This window comes from Calliphora vicina, chromosome 2 (assembly GCF_958450345.1).
Source record: "Calliphora vicina chromosome 2, idCalVici1.1, whole genome shotgun sequence".
Taxonomy (NCBI): Eukaryota; Metazoa; Arthropoda; class Insecta; order Diptera; family Calliphoridae; genus Calliphora; species Calliphora vicina.
In genome coordinates, this window is record NC_088781.1 from 128,483,402 (window position 1) to 128,511,293 (window position 27,892).

Consider the following 27,892-nt stretch of genomic DNA (forward strand, 5'->3'; position numbering starts at 1 on the left):
TTCTAGAGACTTATCAAGCAACTTAATACAAGAAATAAAAGGACGTCCATTCCATGGTTTAAAACAGTTACATGATTTGTTATTATCCTATAATCGTATACAATTAATACCTCAAGATGCTTTTCAAGGCATTGCCAAATTGCAATTATTGTAAGTTTTATTTTTTAAATCTAATTGAACAACAAGAAAAATAACATTTTTTTTTTGCTTTCCTCCCAAGAGATTTAGAAGGTAATCAAATTTCGTTTATACACAAAGACGCCTTTATACCCTTCTCCTCGCTGGAGGACTTAAATTTGGGCAATAACATATTTCCCGAATTGCCCGCAAATGGTTTACAGCGCTTGCTGCATTTGAAAACTTTCAACAATCCCAAATTGCGTGATTTCCCCGCACCGGATACATTTCCCCGCATACAGACTTTGATACTATCGTATGCTTATCACTGCTGTCCATTTATACCGCTGGTGGCGATGTCGGCCAGCAAGAAACCACCTTTGGTGCAGGAAGCTGTATTATTTCCTTCGGATGCTGAGTTTGATATGAGTTTGTGGAATAATAGTATGATGGATATTTGGCCGCAATTGCGTAAGTTGAACATAAAGTTTTACAATTGCTTAATTTGATGAATTATTAAGTGGCTGCATATTTAGATTTTTAGATTTTTCATATAAAAATCGATATGTGGTGGGAAATATGAGTGATCACAGATTTTTGTCGTTTTTCCTCTAGGACCTCTTAATAAGGATCTATGAGTGATTTTAAATTTTTCATATAAAAATCGATATTTGGTGGGAAAAATAAGTGATCACAGATTATTGCCCTTTTTCCTCTAGGACCTCTTAATTTGGATCTATGAGTGATTTTAGATTTTTCATATAAAAATCGATATTTGGTGGGAAAAATAAGTGATCACAGATTATTGCCCTTTTTCCTCTAGGACCTCTTAATAGGGATCTATGTGTGATTTTAGATTTTTCATATAAAAATCGATATTTGGTGGGAATATGAGTGATCACAGATTATTGCCCTTTTTCCTCTAGGACCCCTTATTAAGGATCTATGGGTGATTTTAGATTTTTCATATAAAAATCGATATTTGGTGGGAAATATGAGTGATCACAGATTATTGCCCTTTTTCCTCTAGGACCTCTTATTAAGTATCTATGAGTGTTTTAGATTTTTCATATTTGGTGGGAAATACGAGTGATCACAGATTATTGCCCTTTTTCCTCTAGGACCTCTTATTAAGGATCTATGAGTGATTTTAGATTTTTCATATAAAATTCGATATTTGGTGGGAAATATGAGTGATCACAGATTATTGCCTTTTTTCCTCTAGGGCCTGTTATTGGGTATCTCTGAGTGATTTTAGGTTTTTCATATAAAAATCGATATTTGGTGGGAAATATGAGTGATCAGAGATTATTGCCCTCTTTCCTCTAGGACCTCTTAATAAGGATCTATGGGTGATTTTAGATTTTTCATATAAAAATCTATATTTCGCGGGAAATATGAGTGATCACAGATTATTGCCCTTTTACCTCTAGGATCTGTTATTAAGGATATATGAGTGATTTTAGATTTTTCATATAAAAATCGATATTTGGTGGGAAATATGAGTGATCACAGATTATTGTCGTTTTTACTCTAGGGCGTCTTAATAAGGATCTATGAGTGATTTTAGATTTTTCATATAAGAACCGATATTTGGTGGGAAATATGAGTGATCACAGATTATTGTCGTTTTTCCTCTAGGACCTCTTATTAAGGATCTATGGGTGATTTTAGATTTTTCATATAAAAGTCGATATTTGGTGGGAAATATGAGTGATCACAGATTATTGCCCTTTTTTCTCTAGAACCTCTTAATAAGAATCTATGAGTGATTTTAGAATTTTCATATAAAAACCGATATTTGGTGGGAATTATGAGTGATCACGGATTATTGTCGTTTTTCCTTAAGGACCTCTTAATAAGGATTTATGGGTGATTTTAGATTTTTCATATAAAAATCGATATTTGGTGGGAAATAAGACTTATCACAGATTATTTTCGTTTTTCCTCTAGGAGCTCTTAATAAGGATCTACGGGTGATTTTAGATTTTTCATATAAAAATCAATATTTGGTGAGAAAAATGAGTGATCACAGATTATTGCCCTTTTTTCTCTAGGACCTCTTAATAAGGATCTATGAGTGATTTTAGAATTTTCATATAAAAATCGATATTTGGTGGGAAATATGAGTGATCATAGATTATTGTCGTTTTTACTCTACAGCGTCTTAATAAGGATCTATGAGTGATTTTAGATTTTTCATATAAAAACCGATATTTGGTGGGAAATATGAGTGATCACAGATTATTGTCGTTTTTCCTCTAGGACCTCTTATTAAGGATCTATGGGTGATTTTAGATTTTTCATATAAAAATTGATATTTGTTGGGAAATATGAGAGATCACAGATTATTGTCGTTTTTCCTTAAGGACCTCTTAATAAGGATTTATAGGTGATTTTAGATTTTTCATATAAAAATCGATATTTGGTGAGAAAAATGAGTGATCACAGATTATTGCCCTTTTTTCTCTAGGACCTCTTAATAAGGATCTATGAGCGATTTTAAATTTTCCATATAAAAATCGATATTTGGTTGGAAATATGAGTCATCACAAATTTTTGTCGTTTTTCCTCTAGGACCTCTTAATAGGGATTAATGAGTGATTTAAGATTTTTCATATAAACATCAATATTTGGAGTGATCACAGATTATTGTCGTGTTTGCTCTAGGGCCTCTTAATAAGGATCTATTGGTGATTTTAGATTTTTCATATCAAAATCAATATTTGGTGAGAAAAATGAGTGATCACAGATTATTGCCCTTTTTCTTCTAGGACCTCTTAATAAGGATCTATGAGTGATTTTAGAATTTTCATATAAAAACCGATATTTGGTGGGAAATATGAGTGATCACAGATTATTGTCGTTTTTCCTCTAGGACCTCTTAATAAGGATTTATGGGTGACTTTAGATTTTTCATATAAAAATCGATATTTGGTGGGAAATATGAGTGATCACAGATTATTGTCGTTTTTCCTCTAGGACCTCTTAATACAGATCTATGGGTGATTTTAGATTTTTCATATAAAAACCGATATTTGGTTGGAATATGAGTGATCACAGGTTATTGCTCTTTTTCTTCTAGGACCTGTTATTAAGGATCTATAAGGGATTTTAGATTTTTCATATAAAAATCCATATTTGGTGGGAAATATGAGTGATAACAGATTATTGGCCTTTTAGCTCTAGGACCTCTTAATAAGAATCTATGAGTAATTTTAGATTTTTCATATAAAAATCGATATTTGGTGGGAAATATGCGTGATCACAGATTATCGTCGTTTTTCCTCTAGGATCTCTTAATAAGGATCTATGAGTGATTTTAGATTTTTCATATAAAAATCGATATTTGGTGTGAAATATGAGTGATCACAGATTATTGTCGTTTTTACTCTAGGGGTTCTTAATAAGGATCTATGAGTGATTTTAGAATTTTCATATAAAAACCGATATTTGGTGGGAAATATGAGTGATCACAGATTATTGCCCTTTTTTCTCTAGAACCTCTTGGTAAGGATCTATGAGTAATTTTAGATTTTTCATATAAAAATCGGTATTTGGTGGGAAATATGAATGATCACAGATTATTGTCGTTTTTCCTCTAGGACCTCTTAATAAGGATATATGGGTGATTTTAGATTTTTCATATAAAAATCGATATTTGGTGGGAAATATGAGTGATCACAGATTATTGCCCTTTTTTCTCTAGAACCTCTTGGTAAGGATCTATGAGTAATTTTAGATTTTTCATATAAAAATCGGTATTTGGTGGGAAATATGAGTGATCACAGATTATTGCCCTTTTTTCTCTAGAACCTCTTGGTAAGGATCTATGAGTAATTTTAGATTTTTCATATAAAAATCGGTATTTGGTGGGAAATATGAATGATCACAGATTATTGTCGTTTTTTCTGTAAGACCTCTTAATAAGGATCTATGAGTAATTTTAGATTTTTCATTTAAAAATCGATATTTGGTGGGTAATATGTATGAGTGATCACAGATTATTGTCGTTTTTCCTCTAGGACCTCTTAATAATGATCTATGGGTGATTTTAGATTTTTCATATAAAAATGAGTGATCACAGGTTATTGCCCTTTTTCTTCTAGGACCTGTTATTAAGGATCTATTAGGGATTTTAGATTTTTCATATAAAAATCCATATTTGGTGGGAAATATGAGTGATAACAGATTATTGCCCTTTTTGCTCAAGAACCTCTTATTAAGGATCTATGAGTAATTTTAGATTTTTCATATAAAAATCTATATTTGGTGGGAAATATGAGTGATCACAGATTATTGCCCATTTTCCTCTAGGACCTCTTATTAAGGATCTATGGGTGATTTTAGATTTTTCATATAAAAATCGATATTTGGTGGGAATTATGAGTGATCACAGATTTTTGTCTGTTTTCCTCTAGGACCTCTTATTAAGGATCTATAGGTGATTTTAGATTTTTCATATAAACATCGATATTTGGTGGAAAATATAAGTGATCACAGATTATTGCCCTTTTTCTTCTAGGACCTGTTATTAAGGATCTATGGGTGCTTTTAGATTTTTCATATATCAATCGATATTTGGTGGGAAATATGAGTGATCACAGATTATTGCCCTTTTTCCTCTAGGACCTCTTATTAAGGATCTATGAGTGATTTTAGATTTTTCATATAAAAATCGATATTTGGTGGGAAATATGAGTGATCACAGATTATTGCCCTTTTTCCTCTAGGACCTCTTAATAAGGATCTATGAGTGATTTTAGATTTTTCATATCAAAATCGATATTTGGTGGGAAATATGAGTGATCACAGATTATTGCCCTTTTTCCTCTAGGACCTCTTAATAAGGATCTATGAGTGATTTTAGATTTTTCATATAAAAATCGATATTTGGCGGAAAATATGAATGATCACAGATTATTGCCCTTTTTCCTCTAGGACCTCTTAATAAGGATCTATGGGTGATTTTAGAATTTTCATATAAAAATAGATATTTGGTGGGAAATAAGAGTGATCACAGATTATTGCACTTTTTGCTCTAGGACCTCTTAATAAGAATCTATGAGTGATTTTAGATTTTTCATATAAAAATCGATATTTGTTGGGAAATATGAGTGATCACAGATTATTGCCCTTTTTTCTCTAGGACCTCTTATTAAGGATCTATGACTGATTTTAGATTTTTCATATAAAAATCGATATTTGGTGGGAAATATGAGTGATCACAGATTATTGTCGTTTTCCCTCTAGGACCTCTTAATAAGGATCTATGAGTGATTTTAGATCTTTCATATAAAAAATCGATATTTGGTGGGGAATATGAGTGATCACAGATTATTGCCATTTTTTCTCTAGGACCTCTTATTAAGGATATATGAGTGATTTTAGATTTTTCATATAAAAATCGATATTTGGCGGAAAATATGAATGATCACAGATTATTGCCCTTTTTCCTCTAGGACCTCTTAATAAGGATCTATGGGTGATTTTAGATTTTTTATATAAAAATCGATATTTGGTGAGAAAAATGTGTGATCACAGATTATTTCCCTTTTTTCTCTAAGACCTCTTAATAAGAATCTATGAGTGATTTTAGATTTTTCATATAAAAATCGATATTTGGTGAGAAAAATGAGTGATCACAGATTATTGCCCGTTTTTTTCTAGATCCTCTTATTAAGGATCTATGAGTGATTTTAGATTTTTCATATAAAAATCGATATTTGGTGGGAAATATGAGTGATCACAGATTATTGTCGTTTTTCCTCTAGGACCTCTTATTAAGGATCTATGAGTGATTTTAGATTTTTCATATAAAAATCGATATTTGGTGGGAAATATGAATGATCACAGATTATTGCCCTTTTTCCTTTAGAACATGTTATTAAGGATCTATGGGTGATTTTAGATTTTTTATATAAAAATCGATATTTGGTGGGAAATATGAGTGATCGCAGATGAGTGATTTTAGATTGTGATTGATTTTCGATTTTTCATATAAGAATCGATATTTGGTGAGAATAGAGAAAAGTTTATCAGGATTGCTCATAGTCAACAATTTTAAAAAATTTCCTTCTTCTTCTCTTTTCTCATTCCAGACAATTTGAGTAAAAAATTTGGCACTCAAATGCACGACATCTGGGATAATTTTGGACAAGATTTTACCTATCCCGGCAATATACCCACCTATATGGAGGAGTATTTCGATGAAGATGCTGTCGGCACGGGCACAGGCAGCAATACTCCAACAGGCACGGCACCCACATTTGCTGGTACATTTGGTGGTGGCGGTCTGTTTGCAACTATTGGCTCGGAACACACACCCGGCAGTATACAGTGTTTACCCATGCCGGGGCCATTTCTACCCTGTGCCGATTTATTTGATTGGTGGACTTTGCGCTGCGGAGTATGGGTGGTATTTTTGCTGGCTTTGCTAGGCAATGGCACTGTAGTTTTTGTATTAATCTTCTCCAGATCCAAAATGGATGTACCCAGATTTTTGGTGTGTAATTTAGCGGCTGCTGACTTCTTTATGGGTGTTTACTTGGGCATTTTGGCCATAGTGGATGCCTCTACGTTGGGAGAGTTTAGAATGTTTGCCATACCCTGGCAAATGTCGGTAATGTGCCAGATTGCTGGCTTTCTGGCGGTGCTTTCTTCAGAATTATCGGTTTTTACTTTGGCTGTTATAACGCTGGAAAGGAATTATGCCATAACACATGCCATACATTTGAACAAGCGCTTGTCTTTGAAACAGGCTGCTTATATTATGGTAGTTGGTTGGTCATTTGCCTTAATCATGGCCATGTTACCCCTGGTGGGTGTTTCGGATTATCGAAAATTTGCCGTTTGTTTGCCATTTGAGACTACTACCGGCATAGCCAGTTTGACTTATGTTATAGCCCTGATGATAATAAATGGTTGTGCCTTTTTGACACTAATGGGCTGTTATTTGAAAATGTATTGGGCCATACGAGGATCTCAAGCCTGGAATACCAATGACTCTAGAATAGCCAAACGTATGGCTTTATTGGTATTTACCGATTTTTTATGCTGGTCTCCCATAGCTTTTTTCTCTATAACCGCCATATTTGGTTTGCAATTAATATCGCTGGAACAGGCTAAAATATTTACAGTGTTCATTTTACCCTTAAACTCCTGCTGCAATCCTTTTCTATATGCCATCATGACTAAACAGTTTAAAAAGGATTGTGTGAATTTGTGTAAACATTTCGAGGAGACAAGAGTAACCCGAGGAGCTGGAGCTATGGCCCGGAGAGCTGTGGGTACAGAGAGACTGCCCAAAGAACTACCACCCCTATTGCCCGCTGTACACCCGCCAGGCTGCAGATGCTTACGCATGATGCCCAGTGAAATGCCCAACTGGCATAAGATTCAAGAGAAAGAAGGCTCCATTTGGTCGCGTACTTGGCAGAGATTGTGGAACCGATGCACTTGTTGTGTAGCCTGCTGTGAAAGAAATCAGCCTCAGCGTTTAGATGGCCGGAGGGGTAGAGTTTCCAGAAGCAATAAAAATGATCCGTATCAGTATCAATTTTCTGAAATCAAACAAAAGAAACAGACACGAGCCGGTTCTATTTCCAGTGAAAATTTTTGTTCTTCACGTTCTTCAAGCTGGCGTAATGGTAATCCCACTGGTAACCATATGCCGGGACATGCTCATGGTCATACTTGTGCCATACCCATGAAAATGATGGATCCCAATAGAAGAAGGCATTCAGCTTGGCTAATCACACGAAAAACTTCACAAGATTCAAATCTATCATCATCACGAAATGATTCCTCGGCATCGGCTACCACTGCCAGTACTTCCACCTTTCGCTTGTCCAGATCAAGTGCCGGAAGCACCACACCTTTGCCCTCGGTAATTAGTAAGTATGGCAAGATAAATATCAAAAATATAAAGTATTTGAATTAAATTTCTTTTCATTAGCCCATAGCAGCAAAGTACCCCATCCACAATTTGCCTCTACCTTACCCAAACCCCGCTTGGTGCGCCAGGAGGCCGTACAAGAAGAAGAGGATACTTCACCGCCCCGTTTGGGTGTACGCTTTCTACCCACCATACCCTCGGCTGCCGACAGCTCTGTCATTTTGGAAGATGGTGACTCTGGTTTAATGTCCAGTATAACTGGTCTTTACACCAACTTACAAAATCCCCCACAAACAGGAACATCCTGCATAATGAATACCTCATCAACCCATTATAGTCATAATACGAATGCATCCGAACACCAAACACCCACCATTCAAGCATTAACCCAAAAACCGCCACAAGAACCACAGCCGCCCGAAACACTGCCACGACCTCAAGACAAACCGCCATGATATGTGAGGCAAAAACAAAGGACAATATTTTTTAAGTTGAGAGCTGACATAAAGGAAGCTTTACTTTAGGAGATTATTTAGAGAAGGCATATAAGTAAATAAAATAGGAAAGGAAAAAGGATTGTTAGAAAAAAACATTTAATGAAAAGTTGTGGAAATATTATTTTAAGATTAAGACATTTACACAACTTTTTGTTTAAGATTATTAAGGAATTAAAAAAAGATTTTTTTTAGGAGTTTGTTGAGATTTTCAACAAATTTGGCAGAATTTGAAAGTAGAGATCTTTAAACATGAAATGAAGTTTGAATCAAGTTAATTAGTTAGCTAAATTATCAAATCCTGAGAGACTTTCAAAAAAAAATTAGAATTACAAAAGAATTAGAGGGATGACATTTTGCACAAAAATTCCTTGTTGGTCACAAATGTTTGGTATTGATCATAATTGTTTTATCAGTAAAATAAATTTTGGACTAAACGAAAGAACGCAGATGAATGAAATTTAAATTATATTTTGGAGATGTAGATATTGCGAGAGCAAAAGAGAAAGCAAAGATGTTGAACCGATAAAAACTGGTGTCTGAAGTCATAAACTTTGACACAAAAATAACTCCGGTGAACGTGGGATTATATCAAAAGATATACCAAGTCCAGATTTGCCATTAACCATTCACCATTTAAGATCACCATCTTTAAAACTATTTAGTATTCCCATATGTAAACCCCAGGTTCTAACTATTGCCGTTCTATGGCAGCATCTAAAGACTGATGCCTCTGGGCGTGTTGAGAGGCGTACAGTTCATCGTGTTCTATAGTCATAATCAGATGAACATCAGTCATCATATACAAAGTTTTCAAAAGTAAATAGTGTATACTAATAGTCTTTTGGTTTCATAAATGATGTCTTCTCAACCAAATGACTGAAGAACACATTGCACATGAACCATGACTATGGAATAAAAGAACGTTCAAGTTAGGCATTATATTGTGTATTTGCAGGATTTGTTGGATTCAAACAACTCTTTTTTTGTGTCGACAACGACATCTGGATTTATATATGTAACTTGGGACAGTTGGTGTATTTGATTCGACTGATCTCAGAAGAGCCTTCCACACTCTTGAGTTTTTTTATGATATTCTTGAATCTCTCCAAGCTTCCTTCTATTTATCGAGTCTCCGCTATTTCGGAGGACCACTATGTTAGTTAGCACCAATCTCTATAAACCTGTGGTTTGCTAGGCAGTACGGCTATATAGCAAAAGCATGGTAACTGAAGCCTCAATATCAGCCGTGCTTTTGAAATTTTGGTGGATGGATCCTTGAGAGAATATCATACCGCATCTAGCAGTTTTTGTGTTTTCCCATTTCTAATAGCCCTTGGCCGCATTAAATAATAAATAGTCAATGATTAGAGAAATAACAATCCCTAACGATGTATTAGAGTGCACCGATACGTCTCTCGCAAAATACGTTAAGGAAATATGGCGAATATTCAAGAGGATAATAATACTATCCGTAATTTTCATTCATAATTTTTGTTTTAGCCAGCTTAATGTGTGCAATAAGTACCGAAAGGGTTAACAAGCGTTACATCGGAAATCTCATACTCCAACGAAGATAAGTTCCGAACCATAATTTTAAACTTCAAGTATGAAGGTGTCCAATATCGTGCTTTCATCGCTCAAATCAGAAAGGAAGAAAATATTTGGATTGCTTTTAGTCCCAATAAAAGATTTAATCTTACCAGACTCATTTGAGTATACTATAGTAGTAACTTAGTATTTCATAAATATTGTTCGGTGGATCCAGGGTTCATGAATCGGTGTGAGCTTCTCCTCATCAATTCACATCTCAATGAACTGTGCAATCATAGATGTTTTGGAGTTAGTGGAGATTATGTTGCGTTATTCTCCACAATTTCTATGTCATTATAGTTGTAGTCCAGAAAGACTTCATTCAATCGGTCAAAAAATTTACTCAACAATTCAGAATTTGATTTAACCTTACTTTGAGCAACATATCATCTGCTTGAGAACGATCATCTATGCAATTATACAACAATGTGTTGTGAATGTCATCCTATTCAGAGTCCAAGAGAACAGCTTCTTCCAATAGATGGAAATACTAACACACCAATTCAGAATTTTATTGAGTCTCACTTTTACCGAGAGAATTAGCAATCTAATCAAAGAACATATGATGAGTTTTAGACGGATTTGTTCATGCCGAGCTAGACGTCTCTTCTTGTTCTTCTGGAGTTTCTTTTAAGAAACCTTCTCAAACTTTCAATCTAGTTTAGGGATGTCTGGAAGCAGCTTTGGTGTGTTGGAGATTAAATTGCGTAATTATGCAACACTTTTTATTACAGTCGAGGAGGGTGTCTTCTTCAACTGCTTTGTCCAATCGATCAAGGAATTGATCCGTCAATTCAGCTAATGTCTCATTTTGACAAATAGAACTAATAGTGTCTGCTTATTTTTCATCACGATTCAGAGCTTATTTGTCGTCGCATAGACTCAAAATTGTAGTAAATCTTCATTCTATTATCTCGAAGTCTGTGTCTTCTTATTCAGAATGATCTCTATATCAGCAGCTTCAAATGGATCTTTATCGATGTGGTTTTTACCAGAAATAAGGTCAAGTGCGATGGACTGGTTTAATTGTATAATCGATCGCTCGTTACGGTCGAGTATGGCTTCTTAATCAACTGCTTCATCCAATCGATTAAGGAATTGACACACCAATTCAGCTAATGTCTCACTTTGACAAATAGAATTAATAGGCTCGGCGTTATATGGTTATTTTTCATCCCGTTGCAGAGCTTCTTTGTCATCGCATTGATGTGTAGGAATATCGACTCAAAATCGTAGTAAAACTTCGATTATATCGAAGTCTGTATCGAAGTGTGTTCTTATTCAGAATGACCTTCTTTCTATCTTGAGTAGTTAGGGCTGTATTACCGAACTGTATAAGCTCCAATATTTCCGCAGCTTCAAATGGATATTTAGGTAGGGTGGCTGTAAACCTAGTTCGATGTTGTTTTTTTCACAGAAATCATGCCAAGTCACCTTTTCACAGATCCTTTATTATTGGCATGGCCTGCTTCAATGATATAACAGATCACTAGTTACAGTCGAGGATGGCTCCTTTGCCAACTGTTTCGTTCAATCGATCACGGAATTGACCTACGAATTCAGATAATGTCTCACTTTAACAAAGAGAACTAATAGTATCCGCATGAGATGGTTATTTTACATCCCGATTCACAACTCCTTTGTCCTCGCATAGACGTGTAGGAATATAGACTCAAAATCGTAGTAAAACATCTTTCGAATATCGCTAATAGTGGTAATTTTTCTTAAATAGAATGACCACTATCCTTTGGTTCGGAAACCTTCACCTTTTTCCAATCATGAGTAATTTCATCTGGATTTCCGAATCAAAGAAGCTCCAATATTTCCACAAATTAGGTCATGTGGTCAAGTGCCTTCCCACAGATCCCTTTTAACTTCGATGACCTGTTTTAATGGTATAACCGATCGCTCATTACAGTCGAAGATGGCTTCTTCTTCAACTGCTTCATTTAATTCATTAAGAAATTGACCTACCAATTCAGATAATGCTTCACTTTAATAGATAGAACTTATAGTCTCCGATTGAGATTTATATTTTTCATCCGTAGTCAAAAATCATTCAATTATTTCGAAGTCTCTCTTGAAGTGGCCTTTTTTCCGATCTGGAGTAGGTATATCTGGATTCCCGAACCAAAGAAGCTTCAATATTTCCGCAGCTTCAAAAAGATATTTAAGAAGGGTGGCTGTAAACCTAGGTCGATGTTGGTTTTCACAGAAATCATGTCAATTGAATCGCCTTCCCTCAGATCCTTTATAAGTGCGAAGGCCTGCTTTAATGATACAGTCGAGGATGGTTTCTTCGTCAACTGCTTCATCCAATCGATTACGGAATTGACCTACCAATAACTAATAGTTTCTGATTGAAGTGGTTATTTTTCATTGCTTCTTTATAATCGCATAGACGTGTAGAATATGGACTCAAAATCGTAGTACAACTTCATTTGATTATATCAAAGTCTCTCTTGTAGTACATTCTTATTCAGAGTGTCCACTATTCTTCTGGTTTTGAAACCTTCACCTTCTTCTAATCCTGAACAGTTTTGTCTTAATTTCCAAACCGAAGAAGCTCTAATATATTCGAAGCTTCAAATGGATCTTTAAGTAGGGTTGCTGTAAACCTAGGTCAATGTGGTTTTTCACAGAATTCGTGTCAAGTGAGTAGCCTTTCCACAGACCCTTAATAAGTGCTCATTGGCATATGTATTAGATTCACCCGATCTTGATACCTATTGGAATCAATCATAATTACGTACGAATGATCAACTTTGTTGACGTTTCCGAACGCTACCGTTTTCTTTATCCCGTCCAGTTTCTCCATAGCCCATTTTATGGAAGACTTACCGAACTTTTTGGGAATTTAATTTTAAAATTATATTTTTTTTAAAGAAAAGTTTATTGTTCAATTACATTTGTATGATCTTTACAATAAACAAAAATGGGAAATTTTCCAAAAAAAAAAAAAATTTTAAAAATTTAAATTCAGAGAAAATAAAAGTTATTGTATTTTTAGAAACTTGTCTGTCTTTTTTTTAAATTTGTAAAACTATTAACCATAGAGAAAACAAAAAAAGTCTGTCAAAGACCTAACTCAGTAGTCAAAAACCTAAGTGGTGAGAATGTATTAGTAAAAAAACTATGTGAAAACAAAAACAACACTCGTATGTAACTTTTTTGAGTAATTTTTTTTTTGAGTTTTTTTTCGAGTTTCCGCTCAATGTTCTCTATGCTTTTAACTAACAATCCTTTTCTTTAACGATATTATAGTCAATTTTATTGTACAGTTTTTAGCTATATAAATAAATAATTTATATTATAGACAAAGCAACAAAAAAAATAAAATAAATAAAACAATATAGTATTATAATTAATTTAATGCCAAGCATTTTATTTATTATTTATAAAATAGATTTATAGATATAAATTATTTAAAATAAAAAAAAACACATACTACATACACAAGTATATAAAAAAGAATAAAACAAAAAACATACTTAAAGTATAATTTAATAATAGCGAAAAGAAAAACTCTAATATTTATGTAAAACTAATAAGATTACCAGAAAAAGTATGTAAGAGAAAAAATTTCAAAACAAAAAAATACCAGTGATATATAGAAAAACAAAACACATACATACTTTAAATATAAAACAATTTTGAATAATTAAATTTAAAATTTACTTAAATAAACAAATTGAATTGTATAATTATTTTGAAAATATAAGTCGAAATTATATATATGTAGGTACTAAATATAAACACAATAATGAAATTCTTAAAGAAAAAGTTTATGTTTTAATCACAATTTAACTGCTTAACTCCTGGGTGGTGTCTGTCTCCTCCTCGTCATCCTCACAGACTTGATCTTTGGGCATGAGTACTCCAAAAGAGGGATTTTCTATGAGACGTACTTGTTGTTTGTCATTGATTCGGCGGCGAGCTATTTCACGAAAGATTATTATGAGAGCCAGTACACAGACAGTGAAGAGTATGATGGCTATGGTGGCTATAGTCCAGCGGGAGATGGGAGCACCACTAGGAAGAAAATAAATAATATAGATATTGAAACAATTTAGGACTCAAAATATATTGATTTTGTCACAACGTTTGTGAAATATCGAAAAATTGATCAAAAAGCATATGTATTATGGGTCCTAATAAAATTTTAGGCGATCTAGCAACGTCTGTCCATCTGTATGTTAAATGTACGATAGGGCTTAGAGGGAAGGACTTAGGGGGATAAAATATTGATCAGGAAAGTTTTTTATACCCTACACCACCATAGTGGAGAGGGTATAATGCGTTTGTGCAAATGTTTGTAACGCCCAAAAATATTAGTCTAACACCCACCTTAAAGTATACCGATCTGAGTCGATTAAACGATGCATCGTTCTCAGCGAGTTGCTAAGTTTTCCCTAATTTATTTGACACGTAAAAAACATAAGGTAGACATGTTATATATCAATGGATAGAGGATTTTGTCTACTTTTCAAAAATTATTATAGCTTTTGATAATTGAAAAATTCATGGAATACTTTTTTGAAAAATATGACAAAAAATGCTTTTTATTGAATTTTGCATAGATAAAAATTTTTCAAATTGAAATAAAATTTTTAGTTATGAATATTTTGTAATGAAATTTTACACTTATATAGATTTTTTCATTTAAAATGGAAAAATTAAAACAAATTCTGAAATTTGTAATAAGGAATCCCGGAATTTCCAAAAAAGTTTTGAAAAGTTAAAAAATGGGATTTTTTCGTTTTTTGCCAATAATATCCATACCAGGGGCGGGGTTATCGGAACCCTTTACAAAATAATTAAGAACATATTGGGCCATCTAAATTAGGTTACTATATTTTGATACCGAGTATGAGATTTGAGAATTTTTGCCCTAAATTTAAATTTTACATAAAAAATAGGCATTATTTGAATGGACCTGATCCTGTCGGTATCAAAAATTATAAATGTTTTTATCATTTGAAGTATTTGGCATAAATTTAGCTTTTCGAAAAGTATAAACTCATTATACATCCTCTTAGAAAATTTTTAGATAACTTAAAAAGAACAAAAGTACTTTTTTCCCAAAAAAATTGCGAAAAATCGCCTTTTTTAATTTTTTTATATTCAAATGCATGTAACTTTGGACTCAGTCATGGTTTTTAAACAATTCTTCCTTTATTTGATATATAGATCTATTGTTAATGCTATAACAGAAAAATGGATAAAATCGGAGAATATTTGGAACCGCGGTCACCAAAAAACTGGTGTAGGGTGGGTAAAAATGTTGAAAATTAAATTTTCAAATGCGAATATCTCCTAAGCTATAAGAGATAATTGAAAGCTACGACGAGGTTTTATGTAGTGCTCGACGAGCAAATTCTGTATGTGTAATTTTTTTTAAATCGGAAGACAAACGAAGAAATAGGATCATTTTAAAAATTGAACATACCCCAGGTGTCCTACTTTGGGAACCCCTGGTCCCTCTTCTGGTGGGGTCAAGAGGTCCAAATTCAAAACTTAAACTCAACTACACTTCCTCTTTGCGCATATGAAATTTCATTAAAATCAGAGTAAGGGTTTAGAAGTTACAGATTTATTTCCCTCTTTTTTTATTTTCATACCACTGTGCGATGTCCGTCCGTCTGGTTGGCTGGTCGGCTGGCTGTTCATGTAAACCTTGTGCGCAGAGTACAGGTCGGAATTTTGAAGATATTTCAATCAAATTTGGTACATATTAGTTTTTCGGCCCAAAGACCAAGGCTATTGAAAATGGTTGAAATCGGTCCATTATTTCACCTAGCCCCCATACAAATGTCCTTCCGAAATTGGACTTTATCGGTCATAAATGTTTAATTTATAAATGTATCTCCAAAAATTGCGCTCCAAATAAGTTTTATATATACAAAATTCGTGTCACTAAATTTTGTTACGATCGGTCCATAATTAGTCATAGCTCCCATATAGACCCGCTTCCGAAAATCACTTTAACGTTCATAAATCGCTTAAAAATTTTGGTATACTCACAAAATTCAACATAGTAAACTTCTTTGAAGACATAAATCATACGACCTAATTTCATGGTGATCGGTCCATAATTGGTCATAGTCCCCATATAAGGCCCACTTCCGAAAATTACTCAAAAATATAATTTATTGAAATTTTAAAAGACATGTTTTTTCTCTTTTAATTAGTGTAGGGTATTATATGGTCGGGTTTGACCGACCATACTTTCTCACTTCTTTTTTATTAAAAAAGTGCAAAATCGGTAAAATACAACCAAAGTTGGTGGCTCAAAATATGAGACAACCTCCGAAAAAGCGGATATTTTCGAAACTGTTTTACTAGTTTCTTTAAATATATTGCAGATAATGATTGTTCCTATGCTAAAATTCCAAACTATGTTGAAAATGGTAAGAATCGCTTCATGATTTCTCTCAGCCCGGTATACCAAAGAAATAATTTTACTTTCTCCAACTTACCTTATATATATTTTCTCCTTGGACACATCATCCAACAAGCAAACACCCCTCAAGGCATCATAGATCCATCCCTCGGCACATTGACACAATGTTGAAGTGACACAGGAGCCATTACGACAATTCCATTCATTGCAATAGCCCACACATTCCGTTAGACCGGTATCGGGATTAATGCGCGATATGAAACCCTTTTCACAGCTACACAAATTTGGCGCCACACATTGGCCATGTTCACACGACTGCTGGCACACAGGCTCACACTCCACCGAGCTATTGTTTAGAAAACGATAACCCTCCAGACATTCACACTTATTCGGTTTACGGCACTCGGCATTGATACAGGTCTCCTTGCAAATAGCCTGACAACTGTGTGGCATAGAGGAGTTGGTTACACGATAGCCATCATTACACTGGCACTTGTTGGGCGCCACACATTTGCCATTCTCACAAGTAGGCCGGCAACGGGCCACACACAAATTAAAGTACTTGGTATCCTCAAAACCATCCCAGCATTCACAGGTATTTGGCTCCACACAATTGCTGTTGATACAAGTGGGCAAACATACCGGATCACAAATGCTATTTGAGCCTTCACGCAAACGATGACCCTCATAGCAACGACACACGCCACCAGCCGAACACACACTGTTTATACATTTCTGGGGGCAATGGGGCTCACATTTGCCCGTCAGCCATTTCTTTTCATAGCCCGCATCACAGCTGCATATGCCGGGAGCAATACACTTGCCATGACCGCAATCGAAATTACAAACTGGTTCACATTGATTGGGATATTTGGCATTGGATTTGTAGCCCATATAGCAACGGCAAGTATCGGGAGCTGTGCAGGTGCCATGCAGACAGGGTTTATTGCAAATGGGTATACAGTGATAAAACAGCAAGGATTGGTAGCCGGCATTACAGGTGCATATGCCCGGAGCCGTACAATTACCGTTTTTACAACCTTTGGCGCAATAAGGCTCACACACCTTCTCCTTATTGTCCGTATACACATAACCCTCATTGCATTTGCAGGTGTCGGGAGCCGAGCAAAAGCCATTTACACAATCCTCCTTACAAATGGGTGTACAACGGTGAGCATCGGTTTTCTCATAACCCTCATGACACTCACATTTGCCCGGCTCACTGCAGAAACCATTTTCACAGTCTTTGGCGCAAGTGGGTTCACACCAAATTCTCGAGCCATTACGATAGGCATGACCCTCGAAACAGGTACACTGATTGGGAGCCGTACAAAAGGCATTAACACACTTATCCTTACACACCGGCATACAAGCCTGCGAACTGAGACCCCCGAAATTCGTATAACCCTCCTTGCAGGCACACACCTCCGGCTCTTTGCACACACCATTCATACAGCCACTCGAGCACACCGGCTCACATTTACTTATCGTTCCCAAGCGCAGCACATAACCTGGATTACAAGTACACTCATTCGGCTTACTGCACACACCATTCTCACAGGGTTCCTCACACAAGGGCACACAGCGCTTTAGGCTTTCATCCAGCACATAGCCAAAATTACATGTACATTTATTGTTGGTATCACAGCGTCCATTAGTGCAGTCCATATTTTTACAGGTGGCTTGACACTCTGTCTTACTGCCATTTACCCAGGTGAAACCCTCATTGCAGGTACATTCTTCCGGACCGGTGCACTTGCCATTCACACATGTCTCCAGACACAGAGGTTCACAAATCGTGGAGTTTTTGTAGTTTTGATAGCCATGCTCACAGAGACAGATATTGGGTCGTATACACTTGCCGTGTTTGCAATCGACACAGGAGGGTAAACATTCGCTGTAAAAGATTTAAAAATATATTTTTTTACATATTAAATTTATGTTAAGTTTGTAAGAATAAAACTGTAATAAAGATTAGATATATCATTCATTCCATTAAAGATTTATAACAAGTAAGAAGGTATAGTCGGTCAAGTCCGACCATATGATACCCTTCACCGAGAAGATGATTATATGGGAGCTATGAGCAAATAAAAAGACGATGCCAAGAAGTTGAAAGACTACAAATTCTACACGAATTCAATCTTCACAAAAAATTAAAGGAGGCATCCGGAATATATTCAAAAATATCGGCTACAGTTCATTTTGATGAGAACAATTTTCGAAATAGCAGAAAAGAAACACACGTGGGTAGAATATATAAAAACTCTATTCACAGACTTCTCAATACTGATGCAGAAACCAATTACAGACGATGAATTAGAGTCGACAATTAGATCGATGAAATATAAAAAGGCAAATATCAAATACCTGCCGAAGTTCTTAAACTAAAAGATGGGAATAATATCCAACTATTATTGAGGTTGTTCAACCAAATCTATCTGAAACTTTTATTTAATTTATACTCGGAGTAGATATTTCGAGAATCACTTAGTGTAAAGAATATCAGTATTAGAATAAACAATATATTAATAAATAACATACGATATGCCGATGACGCTACATTACTAGCAAGCAGTTTGTCGGGATTACAAAAATTAGATGATGCACTTACGAAAACTAGCGAGATATATGGGTTAAGAAGATGAAATACATGATTGTGAGCAGAAAAAAGGTCCAAACTAATACATCAATATGGATAAATAGTTCCAAAATAGAAAAACTTTCAACATTTAAATACCTCGGAGTTCAGACTAACGATCAATGGGGTATGTCTAGATAAATTAAGTGTAGGATTGATATGGCCAGATACTCCTTTTTACATATAGTAAACAAGGAAGTATGGTCGATCAAGCCCGACCATATAATACCCTGCACTAAGTAAAAGAGCAAAAACATTTTTCTTTTAAAATTTCAATAATTTATATTTTTGAGTGATTTTCGGAAGTGGGCCTTATATGGGGGTTATGACCAATTATGGACCGATCACCATGAAATTAGGTCGTGTGATTTATGTCTATATTAAAGTTAAGTATGTTGAATTTTGTGTGTGTACCAACATTTTTAAGCGATTTATGTACGTTAAAGTGATTTTCGGAAGCGGGTCTATATGGGAGCTATGACTAATTATGGACCGATCGTAACAAAATTTGGCGATATGAATTTTGTGTATATAAAACTTATTTGGAGCGGAATTTGTGGAGATACATATATAAATTAAATATTTAACCCAAAAAGTCCAATTTCGGGAGGACATTTGTATGGGACCTAGGTGAAATAGTGGACCGATTTCAGCTAGTTTCAATAGGATTGGTCCTTGAGCCGAAAAAATAATATGTATCAAATTTCATCGCAATATCTTTAAAATTGCGACTCAGAAAGTAATTCTAAGTCGATCGGTATACTTTAAGGTGGGTGTTAGACCAACATTTTTGGGCGTTACAAACATCTGCACAAACGCATTATACCCTCCCCACTATGGTGGTGTAGGGTATAAATACTAACTAGTCACGACATAAGCCTAACAACAAAAATACGTTTCATAAAATGTTATGTTATGGACGATAAAGGCGTCAGATGAGAAAAGAATAAATTCGTTTGAAATCTGGATTTTCCGGCGAATATTAAAGATCCCATGGACTGACCGCATTTTGACAGAATAAGTGCTGAGGCGAATGAATATCGAACGTGAAATATAAAAACACGAAAAACATTTGGGTCACATAATGCGAAATGGAAAATATAAAATTCCACAAACCATTTTACAGGCTAAAATTGTAGGAAGACGACCGAGAGGAAGAAAACAAATAACATGGTTGAAAAAAATTCAAGAACGGATAGATCTCAAAGACGAAAAAGGTCTTCTTATTGCAGCAAAAAACAGACTGAATAAAGAGAAAAAACCAAATTTCATCGAATTATCTTTAAAATTGCGACCTGTAGTTTGATTACAAGGTTTACATAGGCGGACGGACATCGACTCAGAAAATGATCATGAGCAGATTAGTATACTTTAAGGTGCACGTAGAGAAAAAATATAATTGGGCATGGTTACTGTAACCATTTAAATAGTGTTACAAGATTTTTAACAATATTATAGTCACAGTAACCATTTACATAATTGTGGTAACTTAATATGGTTAACTTACGATTCACATGATTGTATCAATCATATATATGGTAACAGTAAACAAAGGAATTGTATCCAAGGAATTGGAGACATTACTCAATGAAGATTGTTGTCAAACTCAAAAAGAGCTTGCTAAATCATTGGGAGCTACTCAAGCAGAAATTTCAAAACATCTTCGAGCAGCAGGATTCTTTCAAAAGCATTGAAATGGGGTGCCATACGAATTGAAGCCGAGAGACGTTGAAAGACGATTTTGCATGTTCGAAATTATGCCTGAACGCTATAAAAGAAAATCATTTTTGCACCGAATCATTACTGGCGATGAAAACTGGATTCATTACGATAACCCAAAGCATAGTATGAGACATAGTATGTGGAGCCCGGCCAAGCAGCCGAATCGACACTAAAGCCAAATATCCAGGGCGCTAACGCAATTCTCTGTATTTGGTATGACCAAAAATCTCCTAACTATTAGGAGCTGCTGAAATCTGACCAGACCATCACAGGGAAACTGCACTGATTGCAACTGATTCATTTAAAGAGAGCATTATGCGAAAAAAAAACCCCAGAATATGCTGCGAGATATGAAGCAGTAATATTCCATCATGAAATCGCTCGGCCGCATGTTGCAATACCTGTTAAAAAGTTTTTATAATGAAATGGTTGGGAAGTTTTGCCTCACCCACTTTATAGTCTAGACCTTGACACGACTACTATTTGTTTCGATCGATGCAGAAATAAGAAACCATATGATTATTATATTTTAGGTATAAAATGTGTTCAGCAAAGTTATGTAAAATGTCACGGAGAATATTTTTGTAGAATATGTTAACCCTCTAAATCCTCAATTCATGGATCTTTTTTGTCCTTCTTTTAAAAAAGTGCAAAAACCACCATTAAAACGGATTTAAAGGGTTAAACTGTTCTGCAAATTGGTCTTTTTTGTCCTTCTATTAAAAAAGAGCAACAAATACCATTAAAACATGGATTTAAGGGGTTAAAATGTTCCGCAAAAATATTGTCCGTGAAATTTTACTATCATGATTATCATGATTGCCGACCCAAGCTTTCTTTTGAGCAAAAAAAAATTTAAAAAAGGGCCCATTTTGGAAAAAAAGTTCGATTTTGAAAAAAAAGTGAAAAATTGCATGTTTTGAGTTACAAAACATTTATTTTGAAAGATATCCAAATATCCAAGTTTCTTTTCTGCAAAAAAAAATAAAAAAAGGGTCCATTTTGAAAAAAAAAGTTTTTGATTTTGCAAAAAAAGTTAAAAATTGCATGTTTTGAGTTACAAAACATTTTTCTTGATAGATATCAAACTCGCATCCCACTAAGCGACCAAATAGGTCTTCAAGGCAAATATCTAAGCTTTATTTTAGGAAAAAAAAATGGCCCATTTTGAACAAAAAGTTAAAAAGGTTTTTGATTTCGGAAAAAAAATATTAAAATTTTTTTATTTTTTTTTAATATTTTTTATCGAAAGATTGAAGAAATAGCTATCTAAACTATTTGGAACACATTTTGCTAAGAACAATAGGTAATAAGTTACATGGATGAGAAAAATCACATGTTTGGCCAAAATGTCAAATTTTGACACCCTCTAACTCAGAGAGTTCTGGACCGATCTTGTTGAAAAATTGTGTCTGAGTTACTATCCTTGGTCTAACCTTGGTGTAAATTTCATCCCGATCGGAAGACATCGATTTTAAAAGTTGGTTCACTTGACGTGAAATCCCCCTTATACTTTGTGGGGTCGCAAATGAAAAATGTAGAATAATAAATTCATAATTGGCTCCTATAAAAATTAAATCTGTTTTTGCCTTACATTTTTGTAGAGTTTCTTTTACAACCACTATCTGTAGATATTCCACAGCTTTTAAACTACCTAATACTTCAAGAATTTTATTATAATTAGTGGTATAATTTTGTATGGTCTCAATCAATGTGCCCCATTATTTATAGAATCAGGAGATAGACGAAGTTCCAGATAAATTTCTGAAAATATTTCTACACAATATGGAGACAATATGAAAAATATGAATTCGTTATAGTTTCACAAACGCGATGGAAAGTGCGCAGATTCTATATAAAGTCGGCATACTTTATTTTAATGCAAACAGTAGAATTACGTAACACAATTTAATGAAAAGAAAATATATATGCAAGAAAAATATGCTGTTAAAACTCTAATATGCAAAAATATGCTTTAAAATGTTAAATATGCAAATATATGCAGTAAACAGCAAAATATGTAAAAATATGCTGTAACAAATCAATGGCAATATTTTTTAAATAACTCACTAATATGTTTATAGTAAGCACGAAAAAAAAATAACATATTGCATATTTTTGCCAGTTTCGTTGGAAGCGTATAACTTTTTTTCTATGCAACTGATTTTGTTGACTTTCAATACCAAACTGCTTAAGTTTATGATAAACATTCCAGATGAATCTTATTAATTTCAAGTAAGTATTTTGTACAAGAGCATGTTTTACACAAACATATGTAGGTAAATTGATTTACAATTTCGTAAAAATTAATACTGAGAATATAAATCGTATTTATTAGATTAAATTAATTCTTTGTTTGTTAACTTATAAGACAAATTATAAATCATTAATCTGATTAGATTAATTAAAATGTTCGAAAATTTGTTTAATGAATTTCACAAACATTTTTTAAAACCAGTTCCTCAATAATCCACTCGATATTAAACCCACCTTTCGTGATCCTTTATTTTCTAAAAATGATTTTTATACCCTACACCACCATAGTGGGGAGGGTATTATGCGTTTGTGCAGATGTTTGTAACGCCCAAAAATATTAGTCTAACACCCACCATAAAGTATACCGATCGACTTAGAATCAATTTCTGAGTCGTTTAAGCGATGTCCGTCCGTCCGTCTGGTAGGCTGGCTGTCCATGTAAACCTTGTGCGCAGAGTACAGGTCGCAATTTTGAAGATATTTCGATCAAATTTGGTACATATTATTTTTTCGGCTCAAGGACCAAGCCTATTGAAACTGGCTGAAATCGGTCCACTATTTAACCTAGCCCCCATACAAATGTCCTCCCGAAATTGGACTTTATTGGTCATAAATGTTTAATTTATATATGTATCTCCAAAAATTCCGCTCCAAATAAGTTTTATATACACAAAATTCATGTCACCAAATTTTGTTACGATCGGTCCATAATTAGTCATAGCTCCCATATAGACCCGCTTCCGAAAATCACTTTAACGTGCATAAATCGCTTAAAAATGTTGGTAAACACACAAAATTCAACATAGTTAATTTTAATAAAGATATAAATCGCACGACCTAATTTCATGGTGATCGGTTCAAAATTGGTCATAGCCCCCATATAAGGCCTACTTCCGAAAATCACTCAAAAATATAAATTATTGAAATTTTAAAAGAAAAATGTTTTTGCTCTTTTACTTAGTGTAGGGTATTATATGGTCGGGCTTGACCGATCATACTTTCTTACTTGTTTTAAACTGAAAACTAGGAACATAAATCGTGTTAATTTAACACGTTAAACTAGTTCTTTGTTTGTTAAATTATATATCATTTCTCTGTCTATCGGTAGTACCCGCAAAACCTGCACACTGAAGTTACTTTTCACAAAATTTTAGATTAATTAAAATGTTGGAAACATTTTTTTAAAGAATTTCTTAAAAAAAAAAAAATCCAAACAAATGTTCCATTTAGGAACTGGCTCACTAAAACCAGTTCCTCAATAATCCACTCGATATTAAGCCCACCTTTGGTGATCCTTTATTTTCTAAAAATTATTTTTTATTATCTGTCTTTACACTTACCCTGAGGCAGTATCCTCTTTATAGCCCTCACAGCACACTTCTTCTATATCGGTGTATGTCTCGCGTATCGGCCTTAACACCAACGGATTATGACAATCAAAACTTGAACAGGCTACACCAGATTCCGGATATTTACGCATTGTCACCAATGACACCCGATATTTTGTGGTACTAAATTAACGAAGAAAATTTATTTTACAAAACAAATTATTTCCATAAAAACTTTCCATTAACAAAAGAACTAAAAGAAAAATTGCAATTTCTTACGATATCTTTTCGGTGCAGGTCATAACCGCCCTAATGTTTAACACACACATTATGCAAATTATTAAAATTAAACACTTCATTATGTATTTTATTGGTTTTCTTTCTGGTTCTCTTATTATGATTTTAATTATTATTTTATTTTAATTATGTTTTAATGCAATTGTTGCAATTTGAAAAAATAAACGACTGATCTTAAGTGCAGCCTTCAACAAATTGAATTAAATTAAGATTTTAACAAACTGAAATGTTTTTTCTTTTTAGGTTTTTTTGCATTATTTATTATTTTTGTGCATAAAGTGTTCTTATCTATTTAATAAAACTCTCGTCGTTAATATTTATATAAGAAATATATGCAATTTTGTTCAAGTCTGTATTTATGGTTGCTACAAATGTATGCATTAGGAACACACAGTGAAAATTCTTATTTATGCAGACTGGTTTTGCGCCTGGTTCGGTTTGATTCTCTAGTATGGCATCTTTACTTATTTTCAATTAATTTTTATATAAAAAAAATATTTTTTCTTTCATATAAAATAGCAACCAATGAACTTTTTCTGCCAGTGATAAGAACATTTCTTTTCTATATTTATCAACAAAAAAATATTATATTATTATTTTTGAGGTACAAGTACCAACCAACAAGCATCTTTATAAGAAATGCATTATTATATGCTGGACAAGGAATGCTTTAAACTTGGCTGCACTTTATGTTATTAATACTTAAGTAAGGGAATTGGTCAATAAACTCTAGCAGCGCCCGAAATAATAAACAATTTATTTAAATATACAATTCTTAATCGTTAAATTGTTTGTAATTATCTAGGCAAAGAAAAAAATTAATGAAATTCTTTAATCTCAATCTTCTTTTAAATCCAGAAGTAATAATATGACCTCCATAAGTTATTTTAAATCATGTGAGGTTAACATTCAAAATGTCAACCATTCGATAATCTTGGATAAACATTGTTTATCAAACTTTTGTAAAAAGACGCTCTTTCTATCTACTATTTATATATTCTATCTTTCTATCTACTCTACACCATGACAAGTAAGGATATACAGCTGCGAAAAAAAATAGCACCACACCCAAAAACATCCCCTTCATGTTTGTTGGTGTTTGTAGTATATTTTGGATTGTATTCGAGTTTTGAAATATGACAAATTTATTCTCATCTGTCCATAAAATATTCTTCCACTTTTGGACTGGCCAATTTTGATGTTCCTTTGGGAACTTCATGCGCTTGGCGATATGTCTAGCATTTAAAAGAGGGGCCATTCTTGTACAGCATGATTTTAAATTATGTTCTCTGAGACATGTGCGAACTGTTTGTATTGTTGCAGTTATATTAAGGTCCTTTATTAGTTCGGTTACAGCTTTGAAAGGATACTTTTTGCCCTCGCGGATCAATCTTTTGGCGTGAAGCGGGGTCAGAACTCATTTTTTTCCAAGTTTTTCAGACTTTTCTTTATAACTAATTGCGTTGTGAATAATTTTTTTCGAAAACCCAAACCAATCGACCAACTTCTCTATAAGATTTTCCATCCGATATTAGTTTATTGAATTTTTCGCGTTTCTCCGCACTGCAGTCTTTTTCATGATCTATTTTATTTAAAATATTAGCTTTTTGTTAAACTTTATGATCGACTCCTCGACACCAAAGTAGGACACCTAGGGTATATTACATTTTTAAAACGATCCTATTTCTTCGTTTGGGTTCCGATTTCCAAAAAATTACATATAAATAATGTCCTCGTCGAGCACGTATATATCAATTATATCTTATAGCTCAGGAGATATTCTCAATTTAAATTTTTTTTCAAAATTTTTACCCACCCTATAGTTTTATGACAATAGTGGGTCCAAATATTTCAGGATTTTCTCCATGTTTATTTCATTACAATGACAATAATTGCATATGGGGGATTTCATATCAAGTGAACCAATTTTTAAAATCAATGTCTTCCGATCGGGATGAAATTTGCACCGAGGTTAGACCTATTCAGACACAATTTCTCAACAAGATCGGTCAAGAACTCTCTGAGTTATAGGGGGTCAAAATTTGACATTTTGGCCAAACATGTGTTTTTTCTCATCCATGTAACTTATTACTTATTGTTCTTAAAAAACGTGTCCCAAATAGTTTACATTATTGGTAAGGCAAAAAGAGGCATTTAATTTGTGTGCTTTTTTGGGTACAAAATAAAATATCTACAACAACATCAATCAACTGAATGAAATGTGTGTATTTTTACGCTATATTACGCTCTTTTGTTCACATTCGGGTTGTTTGACGAAAATCATCGTAACCTGAACAATATGAACCCCTACCATGGGTTTAGATAGCTATTTCTTCAATCTTTCGAAAAAAAAATTAAAAAAAAAAACAAATGTTTAATATATTTTTCCGAAATCAAAAACTTTTTTGACGTTTTTTTTTCAAAATTAGTTTTTTTTTTCTTAAAAGAAAGTTTTGATATTTTCCTTGAAGACCTATTTGGCCGCTTAGTGGGATGCGAGTTCGATATCTATCAAAATAAATGTTTTGTAACTCAAAACAAGCTATTTTTGACTTTTTGCAAAATAAAATATTTTGTTGACATTTGTTTTTTCAAATTGGGCCCTTTTTTTACTTTTCTTTTTGCTCAAAAGAAAGCTTAGGTTATTTCCTTGAAGACCTTTTTCGTCGCTTAATAGAATGCTAGTGAGATATCTATCACAATAAATATTTTGTAACTCAAGACATACAATTTTTGACTTTTTTTTTGCAAAATCTAACTTTTTTTCCAAAATGGGCCCTTTTTTAAATTTTGTGTTGCTCAGTGGAAAGCTTAGGTCCGTTCCTCTAAGAGGGTTTTAGTCGCTTAGTGGGATGCGAGTGGGATATATATAAAAATAAATGTTTTGTAACTCAAAATGAGCCCTTTTTTAAATTTTTTATTTGCTCAAAAGAAGGCTTAGGTCTATTCCTTTATGAGCTTTATGGTATCGTAGTGGGATTCGAGTGGGATATATAACACAATAAATGTTTTCTAATTCAAGACATACAATTTTTGAGTTTAAACATTTATTTTGATCAGAAGATATCGATTTATATATTAAACAAAAAGATAATTGTTTAAAAATCACGACCGATTTCAATTTAAAAAATTTTAAAAAGGGGA

At 33.7% G+C, this 27,892-nt stretch overlaps 2 protein-coding genes across 2 annotated transcripts in view; one reads left to right on the forward strand and one right to left on the reverse strand.

Moving 5' to 3' along the window:
- The window catches only part of rk (rickets), a 70,761-nt gene extending 62,155 nt beyond the window's left edge, over positions 1–8,606 (forward strand). Inside the window, exons 11-14 of the mRNA XM_065500381.1 lie at positions 7–150; positions 221–588; positions 6,219–8,012; positions 8,075–8,606. Of these exons, the coding sequence (XP_065356453.1) occupies positions 7–150; positions 221–588; positions 6,219–8,012; positions 8,075–8,469 (2,701 nt within the window). The 3' untranslated portion in view covers positions 8,470–8,606. The remainder of the gene's footprint in view (positions 1–6; positions 151–220; positions 589–6,218; positions 8,013–8,074) is intronic.
- Positions 8,607–13,459: 4,853 nt separating this feature from the next.
- Positions 13,460–24,885, reverse strand: NimC2 (Nimrod C2). The gene is made up of 4 exons (XM_065501455.1): positions 24,731–24,885; positions 24,464–24,634; positions 16,581–18,401; positions 13,460–14,133 (listed from the first exon to the last, which is right to left on the reverse strand). Exons 1-4 carry the CDS (start codon positions 24,808–24,810, stop codon positions 13,905–13,907), a joined length of 2,301 nt encoding a protein of 766 aa, XP_065357527.1. The 5' UTR covers positions 24,811–24,885; the 3' UTR covers positions 13,460–13,904.
- Positions 24,886–27,892: the final 3,007 nt, after the last annotated feature.